At 40.0% G+C, this 27033-nt stretch overlaps 1 protein-coding gene across 1 annotated transcript in view; it reads right to left on the reverse strand.

Moving 5' to 3' along the window:
- Positions 1 to 220: 220 nt before the first annotated feature.
- Positions 221 to 27033, reverse strand: part of PCSK1 (proprotein convertase subtilisin/kexin type 1) — a 34737-nt gene continuing 7924 nt past the window's right edge. Inside the window, exons 4-14 of the mRNA XM_077816333.1 lie at positions 26481 to 26627; positions 25281 to 25357; positions 23376 to 23464; positions 20074 to 20246; positions 17407 to 17619; positions 14635 to 14735; positions 12318 to 12551; positions 10581 to 10738; positions 7074 to 7207; positions 1901 to 2062; positions 221 to 583 (exon numbers count right to left, since the gene is read on the reverse strand). Of these exons, the coding sequence (XP_077672459.1) occupies positions 221 to 583; positions 1901 to 2062; positions 7074 to 7207; positions 10581 to 10738; positions 12318 to 12551; positions 14635 to 14735; positions 17407 to 17619; positions 20074 to 20246; positions 23376 to 23464; positions 25281 to 25357; positions 26481 to 26627 (1851 nt within the window). The remainder of the gene's footprint in view (positions 584 to 1900; positions 2063 to 7073; positions 7208 to 10580; positions 10739 to 12317; positions 12552 to 14634; positions 14736 to 17406; positions 17620 to 20073; positions 20247 to 23375; positions 23465 to 25280; positions 25358 to 26480; positions 26628 to 27033) is intronic.

The raw sequence follows: 27033 nt of genomic DNA on the forward strand, positions 1-27033 counted from the left end.
GAGAACCCCTGTAATAGAGCGATCACTTATACCCTTCAGCTTAGTGCCTCGCCATGAACAAATTACACTTCCTATCTGTTTCCCACCCTGCTTCACATCCTGGTTAAGTATGAAGCAATCAAAGTAGTAATCACATGAGTAAAGTGTAGAATATACTTCAGAAAAGGGCAGTGGGGGTGGGGAGCATGAATATTTCCAACTCAGTGCCATACCCTACATTTTAGTTGTCTTCATTCAGAATATCAACCAAGGCTTGCAGCAGTCTATCATCTCTATGTTTGTATGGTTTGGCATTGTAAAAAAGGTCAATGTAGTCACTGTACAGAGTGTCCTCAGAGTCTTTTAACTGGGAGGGTTTGTTTAATTTTTCAAGGGCTTGATAGAAATGTTCATATGGAATATTTAACTTTTCATTTGGAGTCTTCTTTGGTGCTCGATTCTGGGTCATGTGCCGGCTAAAAGCACTTTGCAATAGACGAAGCATTGCCTCTGACAGGATTTTGTCTCCCATTTTATCAGTGCTGCTGCTGGTACCTTCGGTGACCTTGGGTTTTGCACTCAGGTTCTCTTGTGTGGTAGGATCCTAAAATACAGAACAGTATCAAAAGTATTAGGTATCAATGAAATGCTGACTGAAGTAGGTCTTGTTATTAATAGGGATTTGTGTGTTTAAATAAATGCTATATTGATCATTTAGTAACCATTGGCACCAGGAAAAGGATTGCAAATATCTCGTGCAAAATGTTTAATATCCCAAATAAGTAACAGATCACAAAAGTGTTAATTTGGACTCTACTAGCCAGTTACCCATTCTGTGTATCTAGCTACCATCCTACATTATATAGTGATCCCTGCAGATCTTAAAAGGTAAATATAATTGGATTGGGTACGAACTTGGAAAGAACACCTCTCAGGAGGTGGTGCATGAAGTGGTGACTTAGTAGGTGGCATTTTCACCTCTCAAACAGGACTATACCAATACACCAAAATAATGAATACATTTCTGCTGGGGGTGCTGTTTCAGATGAGACATGAAAATGATGTCCAGATACATTCTGCCCACCATTCCCCCTGCAGTGTCAGCTGACTACAGTTTTACTTCTCTTCCTGTTATACACTGTTGTGGACTGTTGCTGTGCACACAACTACTTCAGTGGCTGATGAATTGATATCTAAATATATCCTAATGATATACCTACCTACTTATTAGGGCTGATGTGAGACTATGTAGTTAATGCCTGTGAATGCTATGAAAAACTTTCAGATAAGCAGGTATTGTAAAAGTGCAAAGCAGTATAATCATACTATCTGGCACCAACTCCCAGACACAGAGGCTTGAAACATTATTTTTCAAAAATAATTAGCAGTTCACCTCCAAGCAAAGAAAGAGGAGAAAAAGGAACCAAAGGCAACAGCTCTAGTTACCAGAAAAACATTCAGGATCAGAGGTTCCCTAAACTATATAGAACCATTTGTAGTGTGCTTCATTCCAAAACTCACAGCAGGCACCAGAGCTGGCATGCTCTTTTAGGGCCTGATCCTACTCCCACTGGAATCATTATAAGTGATTAGACCCTAAAACGCAGCTTGATTGTCCCCCCTCCCCCCCACCCCGCCACTATTCACCTTCTTTACAGACTGAGTGGATAGTTCATTTTGAGAACTGATATCATAAAATGATCATGAGGTCTCTCATATCATGTCATATCAAACCACAAGATAAATTAAACAGTCCATTGTTGGTACATATCACATCACAATACTCAGCTCACAAAAGAACAAGGGCTGGGTGAAATGAATAGAGAGATAGGCACATTCATAAAAGCAAACCACCATTTTTCTAAATTGTTTTAAGAATTAAAAGTAAAATATGTAGGAAACACCACAAAGTGACTGATACCTCTACAAAGTCTGCCATCTTCTCCACTCCTCTTCTGTCATTTTGCACTGCATTGTAGGATGTGTATACACGAGGCTGCTTCATGTGTTCAGGTTGAGTAGAAGTGCCATGCAAAATCAATTTCCAATTCACAATTCTCCCTTCATTCTGCATTCTCCTAGACTAAAGGACAAGCATGAGTATTGTATTAGCATAGACTCAGGGAATGAGAGAGAAGAAGAGAGAGGACAGCAGATGTCAACAAAGACAGGAGTCACACAAATGGTTTATAGTACTTTTTAAATGTAAATTTAGATGCTGATTTACAAGCACTGAAAGATACCGTCAATATGATACATAATGTATGATGCATAGTGGAAGGTAAGAATGAGTCCAGTGATTCTAAACTATCCCAAATATGCCAAAAGTACATGTATGTTTTTAATATGTATCATTATCATTAGTTTAGTCATTAAAGGTGGAAATATAGTACAGAATGTCAAAAATTACTAAACCAGATATTTCATAATGTTAGTACTTGTTCTGAGTCACTGGACAGTGATTTCTGCACTGTGATTTTCAATAATGTTGTACAGTAGTAACACTGCTCACTACTGCAAGCAATAGGTTTTGGGACCGGGACTATGTAATACAGTAATTTTAAAATCTGATAAGGGAAAAGTCAAGTATGGAATTCTCTGGAAAATGTTTTCAACAAACATCATCTTTGGAGTTCTTGCTCAACTGTCTACCTGAACTAAGACAGCTGCTGAAGATCCATCCATTCTAATAAAACCTTACCTTACTAGCCTTGAGATTTAAAGGCAACGAACACTATTTAAAATTAGCAGTAAATCTAAGTGAGGATCTCATTGGGTAGCTATAATTACAAGTATGCTTCAGTAGTGTGAGAAACTGTTTCTGGAATAACAAAGAATACCAGAAGCTGAAGAAATGTTTTTCAGGGAGGGCAAAGCGGGGTTTGTATGACAGTTCAGGTACCTCGTATTTGAAGATGGAACATGACTATCCATCTAACTAAAAACAAAATGCTCTTCTTATATACATTCCAAGAAATGTTACGCCTTGTTACAATGAGCTGTTGATTAGGGCACCTCTAACCATGGGATTATCTGACAATCCTACAAGTCCTACATTGTAGTGTATTAACACTACTCCGGGTGTAGAATAATGTTTGTTTCTGCTGCCTTCTTCACCTGCTATGTGCTTGGCATTACCCTGCTACTTACAAGTTCCTCTCATTCCACAATGCACCATTTATTTCCCTACATGGTGATCCTCCAATTAAAGATGTCCCATGGAGAAAAACAGAATCAGTGTTCCTTTTCCAGGACTAAGGTGTAAAGGATAGATCCTGAAAGGTGCTGAGCACCTTCAATTCCCACTGATTTCTATAGAGACCATAGAGACCAAAGTGGTTGGATACTCATATGTCTCATAGGAGGCACTCAGCACCTGATAGGATCTGCCCTTAGTGACAAGCTTATTACCAAACTACTTCAGTGCAATTCTCGATAGGTGAGTGAGCTTGGATTGATTGCTCTCCCTTTGAAGAGAATGATTTCTCAGTCATCTACCAAGCAGCTTTCTCCTCAAACCTCTCACTGTTGTAATCTATATTCCCATATGGTTTAGTAAACATGTATTATATATCTCTAGATTTCTTAGCTATAATCCTTGTGGATCGTTCATTACTTTGAGAGCCAATATAGGGGAAGATATACATTAGAATTGTTCTCTGAGGTCAACAGGAATTAATAGACTCACAAGCTTTTGAGTCTATGAAAATTATGCACATGTACCAAGAAGAGACTAGACCTCTCCTTGTGCTTTACTCCCCAGGAAACAAATTTGCAAATAAGCCACTACACATTCCACTCCAAAATCACATAAAAATTGCATTAAATGTTTATTCTTCAGCCATATGAGGAGTATATACAGCATGATAAATTATTAAAATCTAAATTCTGCTGATAGTTGCACTTCCATGAAGAAAAGGAGTACTTGTGGCACCTTAGAGACTAACACATTTATTTGAACATAAGCTTTCATGAGCTACAGCTCACTTCATCGGATGCATTCAGTGGAAAATACAGTGGGGAGATTTATATACACAGAGAACATGAAACAGTGGGTGTTACCATACACATTGTAACGAGAGTGATCACTTAAGGTGAGCTATTACCAGCAGGAGAGCGGGGGGGAAAAAACCTTTTGTAGTAATAATCAAGGTGGGCCATTTCCAGCAGTTGACAAGAACGTCTGAGAAACAGTGGGGGATGGGGAGAGGAATAAACATGGGGAAATAGTTTTACTTTGTGTAATGACCCATCCACTCCCAGTCTCTATTCAAGCCTAAGTTAATTGTATCCAGTTTGCAAATTAATTCCAATTCAACAGTCTCTCGTTGGAGTCTGTTTTTGAAGTTTTTTTGTTGGAGGATGGCAACTTTTAGGTCTGTAATCGCGTGACCAGAGAGATTGAAGTGTTCTCCGACTGGTTTATGAATGTTATAATTCTTGACGTCTGATTTGTGTCCATTTATTCTTTTACGTAGAGACTGTCCGGTTTCACCAATGTACATGGCAGAGGGGCATTGCTGGCACATGATGGCATATATCACTTTGGTAGATGTGCAGGTGAACGAGCCTCTGATAGTGTGGCTGATGTGATTAGGCCCTATGATGGTGTCCCTGAATAGATATGTGGACACAGTTGTCAACGGGCTTTGTTGCAAGGATAGGTTCCTGGGTTAGTGGTTCTGTTGTGTGGTGTGTGGTTGCTGGTGAGTATTTGCTTCAGGTTGGGGGGCTGTCTGTAAGCAAGGACTGGCCTGTCTCCCAAGATCTGTGAGAGTGATGGGTTGTCCTTCAGGATAGGTTGTAGATCCTTGATGATGCGTTGGAGAGGTTTTAGTTGGGGGCTGATCCCACTGAGCGTTACCAAAAGAAACTACACCATTTGCTCAAGAAACTCCCTGAAAAAGCACAAGAACAAATCCGCACAAACACACCCCTGGAATCCCGACCTGGGGTATTCTATCTGCTACCAAGATCCATAAACCTGGAAATCCTGGACGCCCCATCATCTCAGGCATTGGCACCCTGACAGCAGGATTGTCTGGCTATGTAGACTCCCTCCTCAGGCCCTACACTACCAGCACTCCCAGCTTTCTTCGAGACACCACTGACTTCCTGAGGAAACTACAATCCATCGGTGGTCTTCCTGATAACACCATCCTGGCCACTATGGATGTCGAAGCCCTCTACACCAACATTCCACACAAAGATGGACTACAAGCTGTCAAGAACAGCAAACCTGGTGGCTGAACTTTGTGACTTTGTCCTCACCCATAACTATTTCACATTTGGGAACAATGTATACCTTCAAATCAGCGGCACTGCTATGGGTACCCGCATGGCCCCACAGTATGCGAACATTTTTATGGCTGACTTAGAACAACGCTTCCTCAGCTCTCGTCCCCAAATACCCCTACTCTACTTGCCGCTACATTGATGACATCTTCATCATCTGGACCCATGGAAAAGAAGCCCTTGAGGAACTCCACCATGATTTCAACAATTTCCATCCCACCATCAACCTCAGCCTGGACCAGTCCACACAAGAGATCCACTTCCTGGACACTACGGTGCTAATAAGCGATGGTCACATAAACACCACCCTATACCGGAAACCTACTGACCGCTATTCCTACCTACATGCCTCCAGCTTTCATCCAGACCACACCACACGATCCATTGTCTACAGCCAAGCTCTACGATACAGCCGCATTTGCTCCAACCCCTCAGACAGAGACAAACACCTGCAAGATCTCTATCAAGCATTCTTACAACTACAGTACCTACCTGCTGAAGTGAAGAAACAGATTGACAGAGCCAGAAGAGTTCCCAGAATTCACCTACTACAGGACAGGCCCAACAAAGAAAATAACAGAATGCCACTAGCCATCACCTTCAGCCCCCAACTAAAACCTCATCACCGCATCATCAAGGATCTACAACCTATCCTGAAGGACAACCCATCACTCTCACAGATCTTGGGAGACAGGCCAGTCCTTGCTTACAGACAGCCCCCCAACCTGAAGCAAATACTCACCAGCAACCACACACCACACAACAGAACCACTAACCCAGGAACCTATCCTTGCAACAAAGCCCGTTGACAACTGTGTCCACATATCTGTTCACGGGACACCATCATAGGACCTAATCACATCAGCCACACTATCAGAGGCTCGTTCACCTGCACATCTACCAAAGTGATATATGCCATCATGTGCCAGCAATGCCCCTCTGCCATGTACATTGGTGAAACCGGACAGTCTCTACGTAAAAGAATAAATGGACACAAATCAGACGTCAAGAATTATAACATTCAAAAACCAGTTGGAGAACACTTCAATCTCTTTGGTCACTCGATTACAGACCTAAAAGTTGCCATCCTCCAACAAAAAAACTTCAAAAACAGACTCCAACGAGAGACTGTTGAATTGGAATTAATTTGCAAACTGGATACAATTAACTTAGGCTTGAATAGAGACTGGGAGTGGATGGGTCATTACACAAAGTAAAACTATTTCCCCATGTTTATTCCTCTCCCCATCCCCCACTGTTTCTCAGACGTTCTTGTCAACTGCTGGAAATGGCCCACCTTGATTATTACTACAAAAGGTTTTTTCCCCCCCCGCTCTCCTGCTGGTAATAGCTCCCCTTAAGTGATCACTCTCGTAACACCCACTGTTTCATGTTCTCTGTGTATATAAATCTCCCCACTGTATTTTCCACTGAATGCATCCGATGAAGTGAGCTGTAGCTCATGAAAGCTTATGCTCAAATAAATTGGTTAGTCTCTAAGGTGCCACAAGTACTCCTTTTCTTTTTTGCGAATACACACTAACATGGCTGCTACTCTGAAACTTCCATGAAGTTATCCTGGTTTTACACAGCTGAATTTGGCCCAATCTTTTGAGTTTCTATCTCTTTAGCCTGTCCTTTTTCACTTTTATCCAAGTGCATGTTTTGTTTTGTTTTTAAATAAATTAGCTTTTCACTGAACTAACTCCAGCTGTTCTCTGTACTGGATGATGTTAGTGATCCACTGGTCTATGTCCCCAACTCATATACTTGGCTCATTAGCACGCACGCATACTTACCACATCAGTAATTCTCAAAGTCCAAGTGCCTTTTGGATTCTCTCCCCATGTGTGAACAGACATGAAGTCCCAGTTTTTAAAACCATTGGGAGACTTATCTCTCTCTCTTTCAGCCAGTAAGACAGTGTTGGTTCCTGTGTTAGTGCAACAAAGAAACATTAATGGAGTTAGTGAGCATCCATTGACTTTGTTGAACTCCAGCTCCTGTAAATCCTCCCCTCGTATCTCCTCTCCATTCATCACCTTGTAGAGATTTTTGCCTATCGTCAAGAACTGCCCACCTCGTTAAACAATACCCATGCTTGCTTTAAGACTGAATAGATCATTTGACTGTTGATCCAAGGCTCTCTTATCCTTCATACTATCAAACCGCCAATTGCACTCTACTATCACCTGGAGCAGTTACACTTGCTTTTGGTTTGATTATGGGATGGGACAATGTTACTTCGAGACATTAGCTGTTAAACCCCTTTCAAAGTAGTATTTACTACAGAGGGTTGCAGTTAATCCAGGAGATATAATGAAGTATCAGAATCACACCAGCAAGGATCTCACAGCCTAACAGACAGGAACATACACCCACAAGGGAAGAGCTTGTAGGAATTAGGAAGGGCATGTCATGCTTTCCTACCTTATGATGCAAAAAGAAAAGGAGTACTTGTGGCACCTTAGAGACTAACCAATTTATTTGAGCATGAGCTTTCGTGAGCTACAGCTCACTTCATCGGATGCATGAAGTGAGCTGTAGCTCACAAAAGCTCATGCTCAAATAAATTGGTTAGTCTCTAAGGTGCCACAAGTACTCCTTTTCTTTTTGTGAATACAGACTAACACGGCTGTTACTCTGAAACCTACCTTATGATGTCATTCAGTAATAAAAAACAGAACTGGGGAAAGCTTTCCCCACTTTAACCTCTGTGGGTCAAATTCTGCTCACAAAGTTTGCATGGGCGTAAATGAGAGCAAAATTTATCACTGTGTTTTCAGTGAGTGTGGGGCGTCTCTTAGGCCATGTCTACACTAATGGCACGACAGCAGTACAGCTGTGGTACTGCAGCCATACTTCTGTAGTGCTGAAGTGCAGGCACCTCCTACAAAAACAGAAGGGGGTTTTCATCACTGTAGTTAGTCCACCTTTCCAAATGGCAGCAGCTAGGTTGACAGAATAATTCTTCTGTTGCCCTAGCCATGTCTAGCCCAGGAGTTACGTTGGCGGTATGAATTTTTCACAATCCTGAGCACTGTAGCTCTGCAGACCCAACTTTTAAGTGTAGACCAGCCTCATACTCAGGCCAAGTCTACAGTATGGGGACGTTAGTGGCACAGCTATGTTGCCGTAGCGATGCTGGTGTAACCCATAGTGCAGGCAGAGTCTACAGTGATGGAAGGGGTTTTTCTATTGCTGTAGGAACACCACTTCCCTGATCGATGGTAGATAGGTTGAACGGAAGCACTCTTCCATCAACCTAGCTGAATCTGCACCGGGGTTAGGTTAGTGTAGACTGTAGCTATGCCATGCAGGAGGTGGTTTTTTTCATATCCTTGAGCAAAGTAGCTATGTGGACCTAAATTTTATGTATAGGTCAGGCCCGGGTTACATTGTAACACCATGGTGACGAGCTGTAACAGGGGGAAAGGCATTTTCACTATAGTATTGGCCTGAGTAAAAGCTACTACTTGCATCTTGCTTCTAACACTCCTGCTAATACATCCCAGAATGATGTTTGCTTTTTTTGCAACAGTGTTACACTGTTGACTCATATTTAGCTTGTGATCCAGTATGACCCCGAGATCTCTTTCTGCAGTACTCCTTCCTAGGCAGTCATTTCCCATTTTGTATGTGTGCAACTGATTGTTCCTTCCTAAGTGGAGTATTTTGCATTTGTCCTTACTGAATTTCACCCTATTTATTTCAGACCATTTCTCCAGTTTGTCCAGATCATTTTGGATTTTAATCCCATCCTCCAAAGTACTTGCAACCCTGCCCAGCTTGGTATCTTCTAAAAACTTTATAAGTGTACTCTCTATGCCATTTATCTAAATCATTGATGAAGATATAGAACAAAACCAGACCCAGAACAGATCCCCACAGGACCCCACTTGATATGCCCTTCCAGGTTGACTATGAAACACTGATAACTATTCTCTGGGAATGTTTTTTCAACCTGTTATGCATCCACCTTATAGTAGCTCCATGTAGGTTGTATTTCCCTAGTTTCTATCTATCTATTCCCAGACAAAAACTAAACTAAGATGGAGTCAATGCTGAGAGTATGGCTCAGTAATTTAGAGTAAAATATGTTTCAGGGACGTTGCAATAAAAACAGACATTGTAAACCCAGGAAATTCAGAGTTAAGGTTATACTTGAAAGAAATATAAACGAGTTAAGGGTGCAAATGCACAACCCAAAGAACCCTAACTCTGCCTTCTAGTGATACTGTGCCATAAGTATATGATTAGGATTAATGCAGTTTAGTGTTTGTGGTCTCAGATTAGATAACACTGATCTCAAAGACCATATTAAATTGCTACCCCCAACCCTGTGTCATTTCAGGGCGAAGTTAAGATTACTTGTTTTATATATATTTTAATGCAACCATCACTGTAATATCTAGGTGCCTGATACAAACATAATGCCTCCATTCAGGTGATGCAGTTGCTCACCCCCATCCCAGAGCTCCACTGACTCACTGAGTCATTGTCTGGCCCCTACAAAGCATAAACTACAAGCTGGTGGCCTACAGAAACCCCCAAAATGGGCTACACACCCTCAGCACTGGAACACTGTACCCAGAAGTCTTGTCTCTGGAATAAGGGACATCAGAAAATGATGCCTCAAAACTAACCAATCACTGTTTCCAACCCTGCAATATCATTTTCATTTATGGTTGCTACCTCTGAGGTACAAAAAAATGGGACTCTGGAGTGATTCTGAGGCTGTAAAAGTGGAGAGCTGGCAGTATCTACTGAGCATCCTTACAGAATTCTCAGGACAGCTACCTCACAAAAGGAACAATCCTCAGAAAACCTGGATGGGTGGCAAACCTACTTTCAATTATCATTTTCAGTTACCATTTTTAGGTCTTTGCTTTCAAGAATAACTTAAAAGACACAGAGGTAGATAGTGGGGCATAGGCAGCCAAATTCCTGCCTTCACCACATGCTTCCTCCAGGAGTGGCAATGAGGATCTGAGCCTTTAAGGCTGAGCTTCCCAGACAGAGTCTGGGCAAGGTGCTTTGAAGTGCCTGCCGTTGTGCACAGCCAGTTGGAACTGGACATAGAAGAAAGCAGAGATTTTGCAAGCACCTGAAGCACTGAGAGATCCCTGAGCACCACACCCAGCATGCACCTTTTTGGAAGTAATTACTTTTCCTATAATGTATTCAGCTGTTTCTAACACAGGGAGATTAAGTGATTTTTATATAAAGATTAATAAAATCAATGTCTTATACTGCAACAGCAGAAACTAATCATTTCTTTGAACACATTTGTTTGCCTCTTGTACCTGATGGGGAAGTGAGGGTGACATGAAGATCACCTCTGCGGGAATATTCAATTGTTGCTTCAAACTGCACATGCTCCAGAGATGTGACAGAATTTTCTTGCCCTTCACAAGCTTTTGTGGGAATTTCAATGGTTACTTCTCCGTTTGCTCTTAATAACCTAGCAAAGATACAGGGATTATTTGGTTACCTACTAGCTTATTACACAAAGTCCAATGGATGCATTTTACACCTGTATCATGAACGATCAGACTGGGGGGAAGATGTACTGCACTCCTTGCTCATCCCAAACTGCCAGTGGAACCCCCGGGAGCTCTGAGTGCACACAAAATACAGAAATCAGCCAAACTGTTTAAACCGACTGGGCATGATTTCTTCCACACACTACGGAAGCAAGCAAGCGGGATAATCAATATGTTCTTTCAAGTCTTAATGTCTACATTGCTCTCCAAGAGACTCCTAAAAGACATTCTCTTAAAAAACCAGCATCACACGAGTGTATCAGATGTACATGTTGTTTGCCTCAGTAAAATCACCGGCAGGAATATTATTGTATAGTTACAATGGCTGGAAAAAGCTGCAGCGACTGTAGCCCTCTGAATCATTCCTAGAATAGAGCCTACACCTTCCCGACATTTTCAAAGCATTGTGCGTGGCTTTCTCTGTACAATTCTCATTAATTTTAATGAGAATCTGGTGCTTGAATCCCTCCCTACACAATGCATTAAAAATGTAGGAGCTAGCGAGCTTTGTTTTTGTAATGCAACATAAAAGGATTGCAGTAATGATACCTAACTAATAAGTTTCATGCACATCAGCTCTCTGTATTAAATTCAAAACACGAAGGAAAACAGAACAGATTGGGGAAAAAAGGCAAGAGAGTTTAAAAAAGCACTATAATAAAAACAACATAAATAAACAGGTTACCAAGAAGTAAAACACCACATAGCTGTAATATACTTTTACTTGGTGCACTTAGATGATGTGATTTAAAAATTTGTTATAACTATCTTTATTTCAGACAGCAAAGCCATAAATTAACCTGTGAAAACCAAAAATAAGAGAGTCTAAAGATCCTTATTGATTAAACAAGTTAATTAATGAGAGCGTCATTAATGCTTGCCTCTATTAATATTGAGTCTATGTGCTATATATAGGAAATATTTTCAGGTATGATATATGAGGTTTTATCAGAGTGCATTTGGGATGGTTGTGTACATAGGTACAGCAGGATGACTGTGAGTTATGCAGTTATCACGAGTGCTGCTGATACAACCTTTATATCACACTGTCATGTTTGGGATATATGTCACATATGTTACAGAAAAAAATATTTTAGGAACAATTAAGAAAAAAACAAATTAAACTATATCAGGGTTATTTCTTGTATTTCTTCATCTTAACTGGTTGGATTTAGCATAACAGTGCTAATAGTCCTGCAGCGTCATTCATCCAGATGCTGGTTACACCTGCAGACAGAATCTTCATTCATTGAATCATGGATCTTAGTATTTTGCAGCAGTCTTACACTGAACTACATAAAACAAATAGATGGGGCATTACTCACCCACTCCCTGGATTCCTGAGAAACAGAGCAAGGCAAAACCAAAGAAACGGAAATAAAATATCTCACTCTCATTTATACCTATTGGACAAATTTGTGCAAGATACTACCTTCTTGCCTTAGATTAGAGACAGATAAATTGATATGAGGTATTAATTGCAATGCAAATTCTTACCTAGGTTCAAAGCTGTTGTCCTTTACTATACACTCTTTCTTTTCAGGTGCTCCTTTCCAGATTTTAGGATCAGCTAAATCCACCAGTGCCTTGGCATTAAGCAATCCAAATCCAAATCTGCTATTCACCATCAACCCTGCTCCATTCTTCTTCCATCCAGGATTGTTGGCCAGTGGGTCATATTCTGAAGTCCAGACTACCAAATGCTGCATATCCCTCCAGGTTAGATTAGGACTGTTTTAAAAAGTCTGGTTAATTCCTACAAAACTGTCAGTCAGCTTTCTCTAATGGTATAATTTTACTCTACGCACACAAAGATGTTGAAAAAGCAAAATCTTTTTCTGTTAGGTGCTTATATGCACCCATGCCCCATTACTGTAGTATCTGAGAGCCTCACACACAATGTATTTATCCCAACAAAACTCCAAGATATGGAAGTACTTTTATGGCTGTTATACAGATGGGGAACTGAAGCAAAGAGAGACTAAGGGACCGATTTTTAAATGTATTTAGGTACCTGAGTACTTTTAAAAATCTGGCCCTACATGACTTGCCTAAAATAAGTCTCTGGTGAAGCAGGGAATTAAACCCAGGACTTCCAAGTGCCCTAAACACTGGACCATCCCTTCCTCCCTCACAGTGCATTTCTTCTCTGAAAAGGGATTTTGTGAAAATGCTGTTGTGAAGTTCCATGATTTTTCGAAGACATTTTTTCTCACTACCAGACCTGCAAACTCAGCATTGTTCTCTGAGCCCCGATCTACACTACAAAATTACTTTGGTACAACTACATCACTCAAGGGTGTGAATAATTCACACCCCCTGTACAACGTAGTTATGCCACCCTATGCACTGTTGTAGACAGCACTGTGTCAGCAGGAGAGCTTTTCCCACCAACATAGCTACCACCTCTTGTGGAGGTGGACTTATTAAGACGACAGGAGAGCTCTCTCCCATCGGCTTAGAGCATCTTCACTGGAAGCGTTGCAGCAAATTGTACAAATTTGTTGTGTACACTTGCCTAGAGAATCAGGCTTGGGTGCTTTCTATTTCATGCATCATCACTAGCACTAAGGGTTCTGCAGTCTGAATTAGCACCTCATTTAAACCTCTGCAACCCTATTGTCTTCAGAGTAGGTGCTCACTGACACATGTGCAACCCCATTGCCTTCATAGGTAACTGACTGGAACTTAAGCATTGTCTACACTGCCCTGAAGTTCAGACTAAGGGAGTGTGAATGGCAGCGTGTACCAAAGTTCTCCACTGTAACTCCCTGTGATGGGGGGCTGCTCCTTGCTGGCAGAAAAGGGATTAAAAACAGCCCTAAGGAGGCTGCACCAGAGGCAGTTAATCAGAGAAGGGCTGAAAGGAGCAGCCAATCAGGGCCGAGCTGCAAAAAGGGAGCTGCAGGGCACAGGAGGGCAGTTCTCTGCTGGGAGCCCAGGGAGGAAGGACTGTGTCTCTGGAGAGCTGAGAGAACTGCCAGCACCCTGGACAGAGCAGTGCTGCTAGCAGGAACCAGGAGAGTGAGAGACAGCTCCTGGCTGGCTGCTGGGGTTTGCAGGCAGAGGCCCTGAGGCAAAGGCAAAGAGGATGCTGGGGCCACGAGAAAGTGACCAGACAATTTGCTGCAGTAGCAACTAGGGAAAGTGGCTGAACAGCAGACTGCAGATCCCCCAGAAGGGGGGAGCACAGTGTGTGGCATGGCTGGAGGGCTGTGTCACTGAAGAGGGTGTCGTGGTCCTTGGAGAGACGTGGACCCTAGAGCAGGAGTGATGGTGGCAAGGCACACCCAAAGAGGGCTAACACACAGAGCTAATTCCCAAGACAGCCAGCAGGATGTGCTAGTTTGGTAAGCGCACCCTGTTACACTCCCACTATGTGATGCCATGGTCATAAACTAAAGGATTCTTAGTTCTCACTAATGTACTCTTGTTTGAAGAAGGTGATGGCAATGCGAACTAGGAACCTTTTAGTTTGTGCCTGCAGCTTCCACATGGGGGAGTTATCACACAGCACTTTAGTGCGCAAGGCTATTCACACCTCCACAATCCAAACTGCAGGGCAGTGTAGATAAGCCCTCAGTAAACAAACTGTTGCTGATGTCCAGAATGAAACAGAATCCCCAGGCTCACCCTATCTTATCTATGTTGATCTGCCTGGCTAGCAGGGGTTAAAAGAACTACTAAGTTATTTTTATCACTAAAGTTAGTAGACCTAACTGACAGGAAGCAGACCTGTTGAGTGAGATGGTGCCATTTTTGTACAGTCACAGTATGAGAGGACTACATAAGTAGAGAGTTTAGGAAGTCTTACTTTGCATCAAGAGCTAGAGCAAAAATCCCTGCTGCCAATGGAGCAGATGCAGAGGTCCCAGTGTGAGTCTCAGTACATTCGTTGTGAAGATCAGCACTTGTCTGGAAGAAAACATGACTAATATTAACATGAAAAAAGCTGAATAAGCATTACTGTATCCACACATATAAACATAGTTATGCATCCTTTATTCAGTGCACCTTAATTCACCGTAGAAAAACTTTCCAGCAGTGAACAAAATAATGGACGCTTAAATCTGAGGATAATTCAGTCTATTCCTCCTACTATATCTATTTCAACTATAATTTTTGTATCAAAATCCCTTGTATTGGAACAAAGTACTCCCACATTGAATATCTTGCCTTATTCTGAGATTTGAGAGATATAAAAATAAGTGATTCAGACTCATTTGTGAATCATAAAAACCCATCATTGTGTTTGGTCTAGAACATTTAAAATTACTGCTTGCTTAAAAATTACTCACAGGATTAGTAGTAGCGTTCTGCTTTCTCTTCAGCAGAAGCACTATAATTTGTAAATGAAACATGCATTTTATTTGAAAATGAAGTACCTAATTCCTCTGCCCATGTGCGTGCAATATATGAAAGTGATATGCTGAGAGCTTTACATCTCAGCTGCAGAGAAGCCACTTTGGAAGGACATTCTTTTGACCTACTGAAATGAAAAGTTAATTTAACCTCCCCCTATGCAGTACATGGTAAGATTATCATCAACCAGATCACAGCTGGTGTTATAGTTATTTAAATGCTACTTTAGCACACATAATCTCTTTATGGCAGGGACTATTATATATATTTTGCAAGATATCATACATATACACACACACAAACACACACACAGACACAGTGTTAGATGCTGCACATTATATATATAATGTGCAGCACCTAACACAATGGGATCCTGAGCCTTGACAGTGGCTTCTATGTGTTACCACAATAAAAAAAAAATAATGAAAGAGACATAGAGCCCAATTCTGCCTCCTGCTGAGCGTCATTTGCAAGGTGCTGATCAGTTCCCTCCTTCTGTAGTCAGTGGGAGTGGAGAGTGCCCAGAGCCGCACCAGAAGGGTTGAACATCTAGCACAATCAGCCTCAGAGTTTGGAAAATTAGAGATGGTTGGAAAACCACATTTCCCCCCCCCCCAAGAAATTTTGAACAAAATCTTTTTTCTTTTACTGAACAAAGTTTCAAACGGCTTCAAAGTGATCATTTTTGTTCCAAATTGACATCCTGACTTCAAAACAAAAACCTGAAATTCATTTACTTACATTTCAATAATAATTAAAAAAAGAGACCCGATGCTCTAGGTACTCTAACTCATCATTAAATATCAGCAGCATTAAGATAATAATTTCAACCTAACCAACCAGACACCTATAAAACTCCTTTCCATCCCTTTCATTGTGCTAGGAAACAAACCCTCAGGCCTCTTAGAAAACCCTCACCAACAGATGTCTTTTTCAATGTCTCTTGAAGGTCACTAAATTCAGGCTATTTCAGACAAAGGACGAGGTGGGGAGCAAGTTCCAGAGACCTGGAGTCCTCACAGAGAATGCCCTGCCAGCTGCCTCCTATCTTGGATAATGAGGGGATACAGCTGAGGCATTCCTGCTGACTCAACTGTGCCATGAAATGACATTTTAAGTTGGAGGGAAATGAACATTTTCATTTCATTTTGAAGTGTCAAAGAAGTAAAAATTTTCATTTTGAAATTCTTCCAGGAAAACCAAAATTTCCCATCAGAATTGACATTTTTCCACTGGAAATTTTGATTTTGACTAAGCTATATTTTGGGGTAGAGAATTTTTCAGCTCAAAAAATTTCAACCATTCTAGTGCTGATGATATGCACTTAGGCCAGCTGACTGTTAATCACAGGCAGTGGAAATTCTTAGAGATTTCCTAACACCTGGAGATTTCATCTCATGAGAGGAAGATGCAAAAAAAAAAAAATAATAATAAAAAAAAATCGTTGAATCTAGGGCTAGATTTAAATCCTGTTCTGGTCTCAAAGGTCACATACCTGAAAATACAATGATCCTCTTACTAGCAGGGAATGCAATATTCTGAAGCACATTTATGTTTGTGTTAAAAGGTCAAGGTCCCAACTAGAAATGGACTTGAGTTACAATCAACAGATCTGAACCTGAATTTCCCCAGATTTTCAGGCCTTCAGGTCTAGTGTAGGGGTTTGGATCTGTCTATATTCCTAACAGGTAATTACCCCTCATGTCACACGTTTGAATTCTGAAGAGCATACATTCTTCCAGCTAAGTTCAGCATGAATTTACACTTGTGAATTTTCCTTCTGTTTTCTGACGATATGAACCCTCCATAGTTTTGTATTTTTATGATTCACCAGCTTTGGGTCAGACCCCACCCACTTGTTGAGACTCTTCCAACACAAAGATAGATGAGATGTGGTTCTGAATATCTTCCCTTTTGCAGGATATCATATCAAACCTCTATCACATTTAAATAGCGTATAATTTCAGAGATCAACTGTAATGAAATGATGGTACTATGTAGTTATTGCTTTAAAATTAAGGGACGTTAAAGGGTTGCAACCATTTTTTCAATGTGCTAATTCTCCAGGTTCCATCATGACAGTATTAGGCATATAAAGCATAAGTAAATGAAGCACTTAAAAATCGGGCCTCTAAAAGCTGTTTCTGCTTTGTTGTTTTCATATATAAAACAATTCTACATGTGTTCCTCAAGCATGTTTATAAATCTGGTAAAAACAACCTACAATTCTCTGGTCAGTATAATCCCCACTGCTGTAGGCTGTGGCCAGTGTCGAGGAGCACTTCTCTGCATACCAGGGAGAAAGACCTTGTTGAGAAGCACTGCTGATGGATATAGTGTAGATACTATCTGTGTAACCATCACAGTCACAATTATCACCCTGACGACCACCATTCCCAGAAGCCCATACAAAAATTGAACCTTTTCCATTTCGGCCCTAAGGAAAAGAAAGGGATGATTATCATGAGGAAGAAAGTCTACAGTCTCTTTAATACATTCCCACCAAAAATCCACATAATTAAATGATCGCCGGTGATAAAGAATAATTGTTCATATAAATCACAGAAGTTAGAGATAGAAAAGACCTATTATATGTCCCAGTCTATCTCCCTGCCAGTGAAGGATTGCATTCTATAGTACATCATCTTGTGATTGGTCCAGTCTAGTTTTAAATGTCACAATTAATAGGGCATCTACCATGTCTACTGGAAATACAGTTTGGATGCAAATCAGGAGACTGTGATCAGTAGCTGTGGGGTTTTTCCCTGTGAATACATTTAGCACTGAATGCGTTTACAAAAAGCAGTGATACTTCTTTCAACGAATGGAACTTCATTATGAGTTAATTTCATTTGCATTTGTTGTGATCACAGTAATATTGGTAAGCGATATGTCTGATGTGCGAGATGAGATTTCCACCCAACTCCCTTTGTAATTATGCCCTTTACAGTTTGGCATTTACTTGATGAAAAACTGCAAAACCATAAGCTCATTTTATTGGAGAGTCTACTCATCACTCCCAAGTCTGTGGGCTTCCAATCATCAGTCTCAGGGCACAATTGCTCCCACTTCCTATTCCAGTTTCCAATGTATAATAAATTAGTAGCAGCTATAAAGATGCTGATAGCTAGGGATGTGGAGAGCTGGAGCAGCATGAAAAACGCCACGCTTTTCCTAGTTTAAACAAGTATTTGCCATTACATCTTAAACTCTTGTAGACTTTCAGTGGAGAGTATCTGCTAATGTGCAGAGCAGAAGCTGACATTTCTAATTCAGTATTAATTTATGTACATTCATTGTAGAGAGCAACTAGAAAAGCAGATCATCAATTAATCCCCTCTAATCAACGTTGACATTGCTGATTCAAGGGCCAAGTGGCAATTGTAGCAATCTCAAAATAAAAAATAAAAATAGAAAAACAAGCAACACTCTTCCTATTAGAGTTGTCAGGGTGGCTCCATTGGAAATCACAATAATGAAATAATAACTTGTTTTAGTAACTATGGCTCCAATCCAGCAACACACTTAAACACATGAGACACTCCATTGACTTCAGCAGGAATACTCATGGGGCTACTCACGTACTTACGGTTAAACATGTGCGTAAGTGCTTTGCTGGATCCAGATCTAGGGGGCCAGTCCTGAAGCTAGCTGAATACTGTCATCTCTGACTGACTTGAATGGGAGTTAAGGGCACTCAGTTGAGGGCACCCTTGTTAGGATGGGTCCCTAATGGGTTAGTTTGGTACAAAATAAACCTTGAAAAAATGCTGTCCTCTTCACCAAGCAAATTTCCTGATTTCCCAGGTCCAGGCTCAGGCCCTTGATTTCAGGGGCATTGGTTCCTTACTCTTTCCAATGCCCTTTCTGTCCATCTTCCCTTCCCACTCCCCTGGGACTCAATTTTCCTTTCTCCCTTTTCAGACCTCCATTCCTCTCCCTCCCTATCTCTATCTCTCCTTTACCAACACCTTTCTCATTGGTTAGAATTTCCCACAGTTGTCAGGCTCCCCCTTCTCCTGTCCCTCTTTCTGCTGTTCTTGGCCTTTCCCTTTTCTCCAGACTCCTCTCCTTCTCTTCTACAACTCCACAGGCTCTGCTTCAGGCTCTCTTTCTCTTCTCCATTTATCTCTCTGCTGCATGCTCCTGTCAACACTATCTCTAGACCACCTTTAGATGTCTGGATACCTCCTCCTGGCTAACAGGTGGGGACAGTGTTTATGTGTCTGCGTTTTTGTGTGTGTACCCAGCACTCTCATTCAACACACCACTTGTCTTCTAACCAGATCTACAGGGATAACATAAAAGAGAATTTAAAAGCCGCTGCTTTCAGTATTCTCCAGCATGCATTCCTACCATCTTCATTTTAATTGGATCAGGTTATGCATAATGCAATTAACATAGTGCAAGCAGCAGAATAACACAACCCATCCACACAGTGCTAAAACACATCACCATTTTATAAAATGAAATATTCGTGAAGCGAACACTTTGTATTAAATTTTTATAGGAGCCTCTGTGCAGAAATCCAATTACTATTCAGAGCAAAACAAGCAGAGAGAGAGGAGGTGGGGGAAGGGAGGCACAAAAGCAGCAAAAGGAAGGATGAAGAAGGAAAGCTAGTCTGCAGAGAATAACCCCTTGAAAGCAGAATACTATAAGAACGCTTTCAAAAGTCAGGTCCCAGCTGGGAAATTTTGCTGAACCTTTATATTAATATCCTTCTAAAGAATGATTCAGTTTCTCAAATCTGTTTGAATGAGCAGAACGCTTTAGCAAGAAATAGACAAAGAACCATTGCCATTTTCTCACCCCAAGCACCATTTTAAACTATGATTTTTACCTGCAAGCTGGGCTGTATTTCAACTTAACTACCTATTAGACAGCTTACCTGTTTGATCCCATGTTCAAAAGCCTTCTGTGCTAGCCTGCCAGGTCCCTCTACAGTTTTACCATCATCATTAGGGCCCCAGCTTGCACTGTAAATATCCACATGTTCTGGATTAAAACCAATTGAACTGGCTTCAATTGCATCAGTGACTATTCCATCCAGCATTCTTATACCTTAAAATAAAAAAAAACAGGTAGAATGAATCTATTTCATGTTTCCTTTACATTATCATTGTTAACTATTTGTACAGCACCTAACACAATGGGATCCTCGTCCAAGATTATAATATCATTGTAAAACATTTCATGTATGTATCATCCTTCCTTTGAAGAATTCAGGGCATTTTACAAATATTAAAAGTGACCCTATAAAAATTGGACTGTGCCCCACTATTTCTCCCCGTTTTTTCATTTTAAAGTCTACAGAGAAGAACTGTGAGAGTCCCCCCTCTCCCAGTTTGTTTTTTACCCTTGAAATATAAAAAAGAACAAATCTGGTCTACAGTGTGTTTTTCTGGAGGACCTCCTGAATGTCTCATAGCAGATGTATTGGATCCTCTTATTTTAAGTTATCTCTCTCCCTCTGTCTCTCTCATCTTTTAACAAAGATTTCTTGTCTTCAAAAGTTAAATAGGTGTTATCAAAAATAGAGTTTTTAAAAGTCTTTTGTCTTTAAAAGTTTTGAGTTTAAAAGTTTTGTTTAAAATGAAGAATTTTAAACACTCAGACTAAAGAATCCCTTCCCCCTCTCAGTTACTAAGCTTGTCTTTTATGGTGTTATTGTTTCACTAGCTATCCAATCCTGAATACACAAAGGAATATTGCAGAACTTTCCCAGCATTGTTAATACTAGTTCATTTCTACCATTGTGAACAATATGGGAAGCCCCAGTGATAGCCAGCCATTAACATTTTCATCAGAATCGTGTCATCTAATCTTGCTCAGAGCAGGATCTCCAGAATGCCCCAAATTCCAACGGCAGCCAGTGGCTCATCTGCACTAAAACTCCCAATATTGCTAACACTGTTCACTATGTTAGAAATGGTGGGGAACTTTTACACAATTCCAGCAGTTGTACAGCAATGGTAGCAACAGTACAACTGCTAATGTAATGAGGATTCAGAACAGGTTTTCATGGCACAATAATAAAAATGCTTGGGCTCTGTCTATGCTAGCGATTTAGTACCGGAGAAGCTGTACCATTGCTGGCAGTTGCTGAACTATGGATTATAATTCTTCTAGTGCAGAAATTCACATACATTTTTCCAAAGAAGGACAGACAAGATCTGAATTTCTAATGGGAGGGGGGAAAAAACCCACCAAACCTCAGGCTTTGATTCCTTCTTTTGCATTGTTAAGAAACAAAAAAAGGAAACTGACTGCAGGATTAGGGCCTGAGACTGTAATATGCAATGAAACAATTAGAACACAGGAGCTAGTATAGACACTGTGAGAGCACCAATAGACATAAAGGCAGCTGTACAGACCTGTAATATAATACAAGAACAAACAATTATATCCTCAGCGCACTAGTGAAAAACAATTAAAGCAAAACTGCTGTTTCGGTTCTATTCTCTCTGAAAACTCCGTTTGTTTTTAAAATAAACTCAGGGATATGATTATTGCAATGGTTTTTCATTAAATTAGTTTTCACCAGTAAGCAGTGTCATAGTATTTGTCCATACGTTTGTCTTTCCCTTTTCTTCTACATGCTTGTTTCCCATCATCAGCCTCATGAATTCAAAAGCAGGCAAAAGCAAAAGGAATTTCAGACAGATACATGTATCTGCCTGACAGATGGCTATTTTTAGCATCACATTCACTGTGTTGGAACTCTCAGCCCAGTCCTTCATAAAATACAACTTCTTAATCATTTGATTTCCATGCAGCATCAGAGAAACAGTGCTGTGGTGATGTATGTGTAAATAAATAAATTCCATTTACTAAATGGCATATGGGATAAACCACATTTCTTTTTTCTACAGAAAATAAAGGAGGGGAAGTGCATGTATATAATAAATGAAATTGAAATGTGACATTTAAAACTGGTACAAGGAAATATTTTTCAAACAATGCACAATAAGCCTGTGAAACTCATTGTTACATTATTTCAATGAGAGCAAGAATGTAACAGAATTCAGAACAGGATTGGACATTTATATGGATAATGAGAACATCCAGAGTTATGATGTTAAATATTTGAAAAATAAACAAGAGCATTCCTTCCTGGAGAAGTGTACCAGTAAAAACCTGTCTCTCCATTTGCAAATCACATAATAACACATGCAAACAGGTGTGAAGTAACCTGCTTTGTATATGCAAGTGCTTGGAAATGTGGGTACAGTGGGTGTTCAACATTTTTTGCAGTTTCATCCCTTCGCCCTGCTTTGAATATTTGATCCTTGATGTCTTCTTCTGAGTGAGATATTTTACTTAAACACTGTGTGAAAGCATAAAGCAGAATGGCAAAGGCGGACAGGAAAATGACATCTCTGACAGCTCTAACTCCTCTGAGAAAACAGGACTCAAATGGTGAGAACAGTAATCACAGTTGTCAACTCCAGCTCAGCTGTCCCATTTGAGTCAAGGAAAAAAAAAATGTTAAATTAAAAAACTACAAATTTACAAGTCTATTTTCTTTTGTGCGAAATAACCACAAGCAACTGATATTTTGATCACGTCTATTTCACAGATCTGTAATAAACTAGACTTTCAGACACCATTCTAAAAAAAGGGCAGTGTTGACTAACAGATAAACAAGACTTTACCTTTTTTCAAAATTAACATGTTATTGAAGTGGAGAAACAAGCAATTGAAATGGAAACCACAGCAATATGAATACCTTGACTGACATGACCTTTCTATATAACTGTGTAGACAGGAACAAAACACTCTAAATAAAGGAAACTGGATTTTCTCTCTCTCTCCGCAGGTTCTATTTATTTTTGTTCAAAATTAAATACCAACCCACCAGTCCTTTATTTAAAAATATAGCCCTCTGTTTAGTTGCAACCAATAATTATATTATGGATCAAACCCTGAGAAACTGATGACTGCTCTGGATTTGGGACAATATACATGTAGCAACTTAAACTATTTCTGGTATGAAACCAAATACCGGAAGGTCCTGAATGCCTCTTGAGACAGGCTGAGCACACTCAGCTCAAGGTGATGGTAGCTCAGAGTGCTCAGCACTTCCAACTGAGCGATCAGCACCTTGCAGGACCAGTTCCTTACTTAACTTTGTTTCTATTCACATCAGAAAAAGTAAAGTTTAAATCAAATTATTGTTTGGTTTCTTACCTCCAACTCTGGAATTGTATGCCACACCAACACCACATTTCTTGTTATTGGCCTGCATGGCAATTTCTCCTGCACATCGTGTTCCATGTCTGGATAAAGTAAATGACCATTTAAATCATACTATAACTTAGTGCATTTATTTAACCTACAGAGAGACTTGTCACGGTTCTTCTAGAATTGGTGCATTCTTTCATCATTGAGATGTGAACTCTTTGAATATTAAATAGGTTTGGAAATATGTCCATTTGGAAAAGAAGGCGCTTTTTGTACTTAGGCTTTGGCAATCATAATTTCGAACCATCCCATGATCAATGGATAATCAGGATGAGGCACTAAGAACCTGATCCAGACCCCGCTGAAGTCAATAGAAAGATCATGTTGTTACAATGTCTACCATGAGCTGTACCATACCTGCTATAACAGACTGCAATAGTAAGGCAAATTTGGAATGCTAAATCCCTTAAGAGTAATCATGAAAAAAGCCACTTTTAAGCAAAAATTTAGATGTTTAATTTATTTTGGGATACAACTGCGTAGTATTTAAAATAAACAAATATCTTCATCTTTGTGAAATGATTCCTCTAACAAGATATTTTGTATGAAAAATCTTTTGCCATGAAGAATTCCTACCCTTCAAACTTAACAAGACAGCATAACTATACAGAGTTACTTTATCTAGTACTACAGCTTGGTTGCAATGAAATGCTTCAATGCTTCTGGGTGGAATTCCATTTACATATTAATAAAGATTAGAGGTAATGCAGGTAGATTTAAAAGATAATGTCATTGGAATAAGAGGATAATGGCCTCCTACTGATACATAAATGCTGTAGCAAAACAGAGACATTCATTTCCAAAATCATAGAACATTTATTCTCTGATAACTTCCCATTCTGGTGACTTTATTTCTATTATACCAATGAATTCATGATGTGGATGCTACCATTGTGCCTAATTAGGGTGACCACACAGCAAGTGTGAAAAATTGGGATGGGGGTGGAGGGTAATAGGAGCCTATATAAGAAAAAGCCCCAAATATCGGGACTGTCTCTATAAAGTTGGAACATCTGGTCACCCTATGCCTGACGGACAGTGGGGAACCAGAGTGTCAGATCCTCATTGTATCATTATTAAATAGTGACATCCTAACTGGCTTACAGAATTAACTTGTTCTGTGCTACAGCTTGTAAAGAGGTCTGTTCTCTTCTCTGTGGACCAGCTCTCTCCCTAGACTATCATGGAAGGACCTAGGTGCAGCAGAACTACTATGGTGTTTCACTATGCAGAGGAGAGGTGGGTTGTAGGGAGGTCATGCGGAAAGATTCTTCATTCCTTCCCTGCCACAAAATGCTATAAAATTCCAATAAAATAAGTGGCCAGGTGTGTAGGAGGGAGCCTGCTGCACCTTCACAAGGGATGGTGTGGTGGGTATGTTTCCCTAGTGCCTAAGACACAGTCCCTCCCAGAGGCCCTCCGATGGGCAGATATAGTTCCTCATCGTTCCCCTGTGCAAGGCCATGCATTATAGGCATAACTGAGTAAAAAGTCTGCTTAGTCAGATTGGTATGCCCTATAATTCATTAGCACTAACACCAAAAGATTGTTCCCTTGAGATTACAAATATGTTATCAGTGCTTTATACGTAGAACCATATGAAGAAGAGAGCTTCAAAATATAATGTGGAAATTAAATTGAAAAAACTCATCTTGATCTGGAAACTTATTCAATGTCCATATACAATATGCACAAAAATACCATAATGTTTTTTCCCTTTTACATGTAATAGTCCTTCTGAGTACAAATATTTCTCAGGTCAATGGTGAAGAACTGTGCATTTGCCTGTTCTAAGGCACAGCATAATACTTCATTAGTTTGTTTCTTTTCACAAAATGAGAGGCTACTCACTTGTTTTCATTTGTTGGATCATATCTGGGAAAGGGATCATGATCATTGTCATTGAAATCATAACTTGCCTCGGGATCCTAAATTAAAAAATAGACTTTATAGTTACAATGAGAAAATATCCTCTAAAACAAGTTTTAAAGTTTCTGAAGTCTATACTAGGTGATGGCATAATTAGATAGATAGATGTGACATCAACTTTAATGTATACTTTCTCCTCAGCGTTAGTCATCATTCTCGATGTTTAGGTGAACAATTCGCTTTCATAAAATAAAGATACATAACCTTTAAATTAATCTTCTAGAACAGGTATTGACTAGCATGAACGGGGGGAAAGGTTTCTTGCTATTAAAGCTTTGGATGTTGGAAGGCTAGTGTGGGGAGGCCTGCAAAGAAAGGTATTGGGATATCTGGAAGAAGGGCACTGGATGGTTTATTTATCATTAAATAACTTTACAAACATTTAATTAAAGAATACTCACAGTCAGAGCTGTTTTGAACGACAAGTTTTTGTTAAATGAAAAGTGGCTTTTTTCAAAACCAATTTTTTCATGAAAAATTGGTGAAAGTTTTTTGTTTACTATCTGTTTTCAGTAAAAAAAAATAACCATTTCCATAACATCTTCAAAAATATTTTTTTAATTCTCCATTTTTTTTGGCAAAATTAAACATGGATCTTTTAAGAAATCTTTGAAATGACAACAATTTTGAACAGTCTAATTTTTGTGTAGTTAAATTCTGGAACTGGCTTCCAAAGGAGGTTGTGGAATCCCCATCAGGTTTTAAGAACAGATTGTACAAACACCAGTAAGGGATGGTCTAGGTTTACTTGGTCCTGCTTCAGCACAGGGGGCTGGACTTGGTGAGCGCTCAAGATCCCTTCCAGCCCTACATTTCTATGATGCTGTGATTATAAAATCCACAAAGGGCTACTAGAATTTTAATAATTCAGCATTAAACCATGATGTCTAAACATGCCCAGGGACTAAACCACCCTGAAGAACCCACTATCCTGGTGATCTTATTACTCAATTCCTAGTGATACAGGCCAGGGTCCAAATTATGCTTGGGATGAGTATTTCAGTTTCTCTGTCATGTGAGAGCTGTCTTACTGAACAGAGAAAAAGCCAAAGAAGAATGTTTGTATATAAACATCTGCAATTGGTTGATTTATTCTACAGCATTCTTAAAGCACAAACTTACATAGTTATTATATATGTCAGTGTGATTCCACTCCAAGCCATCATCGAGCACTGTTATAACAACGCTTTTGCCTGTAATCCCTTTTTGCCATACAGGAATAACATGGAGATCCAGTTTTGGCAGAGATGGAGTTACCCTTGTGTCTTGCTGGGAGGAAAAATGATAGTAAGCATTTTAACATTTATACATTCATATGACACCTGTTCAAAGCTGTGTTTGAGCCATATTACAAATGTGCTTTAAATCAACCTTGGTTTGAGTGTGACCAGAATTTGTAAATTCCACCCAAGTTTTACAAAAAATCAACAAAGATTGGCCTGTTCAAATAGCTGGGATACTGACAAACCTCCCTGTCCTTACCCAGCTTCCCTCATTCCGTTCACCTTATGACTTATGATGCTCCCAAAAGATATCTTAGGTAAGAAAAGGGCATCCTGTGTCTGATAACAGGAGTAAGGGAGATTGAGGAGCAAGATATGCTGGATGATCCTTGGATATTTGAGTTATTAGTCAAATCTACAAAGGTTGGTTCTCTTTCACCCACTGAGAACCA

This window comes from Eretmochelys imbricata, chromosome 5 (genome assembly GCF_965152235.1).
Source record: "Eretmochelys imbricata isolate rEreImb1 chromosome 5, rEreImb1.hap1, whole genome shotgun sequence".
NCBI classification, from domain to species: Eukaryota; Metazoa; Chordata; order Testudines; family Cheloniidae; genus Eretmochelys; species Eretmochelys imbricata.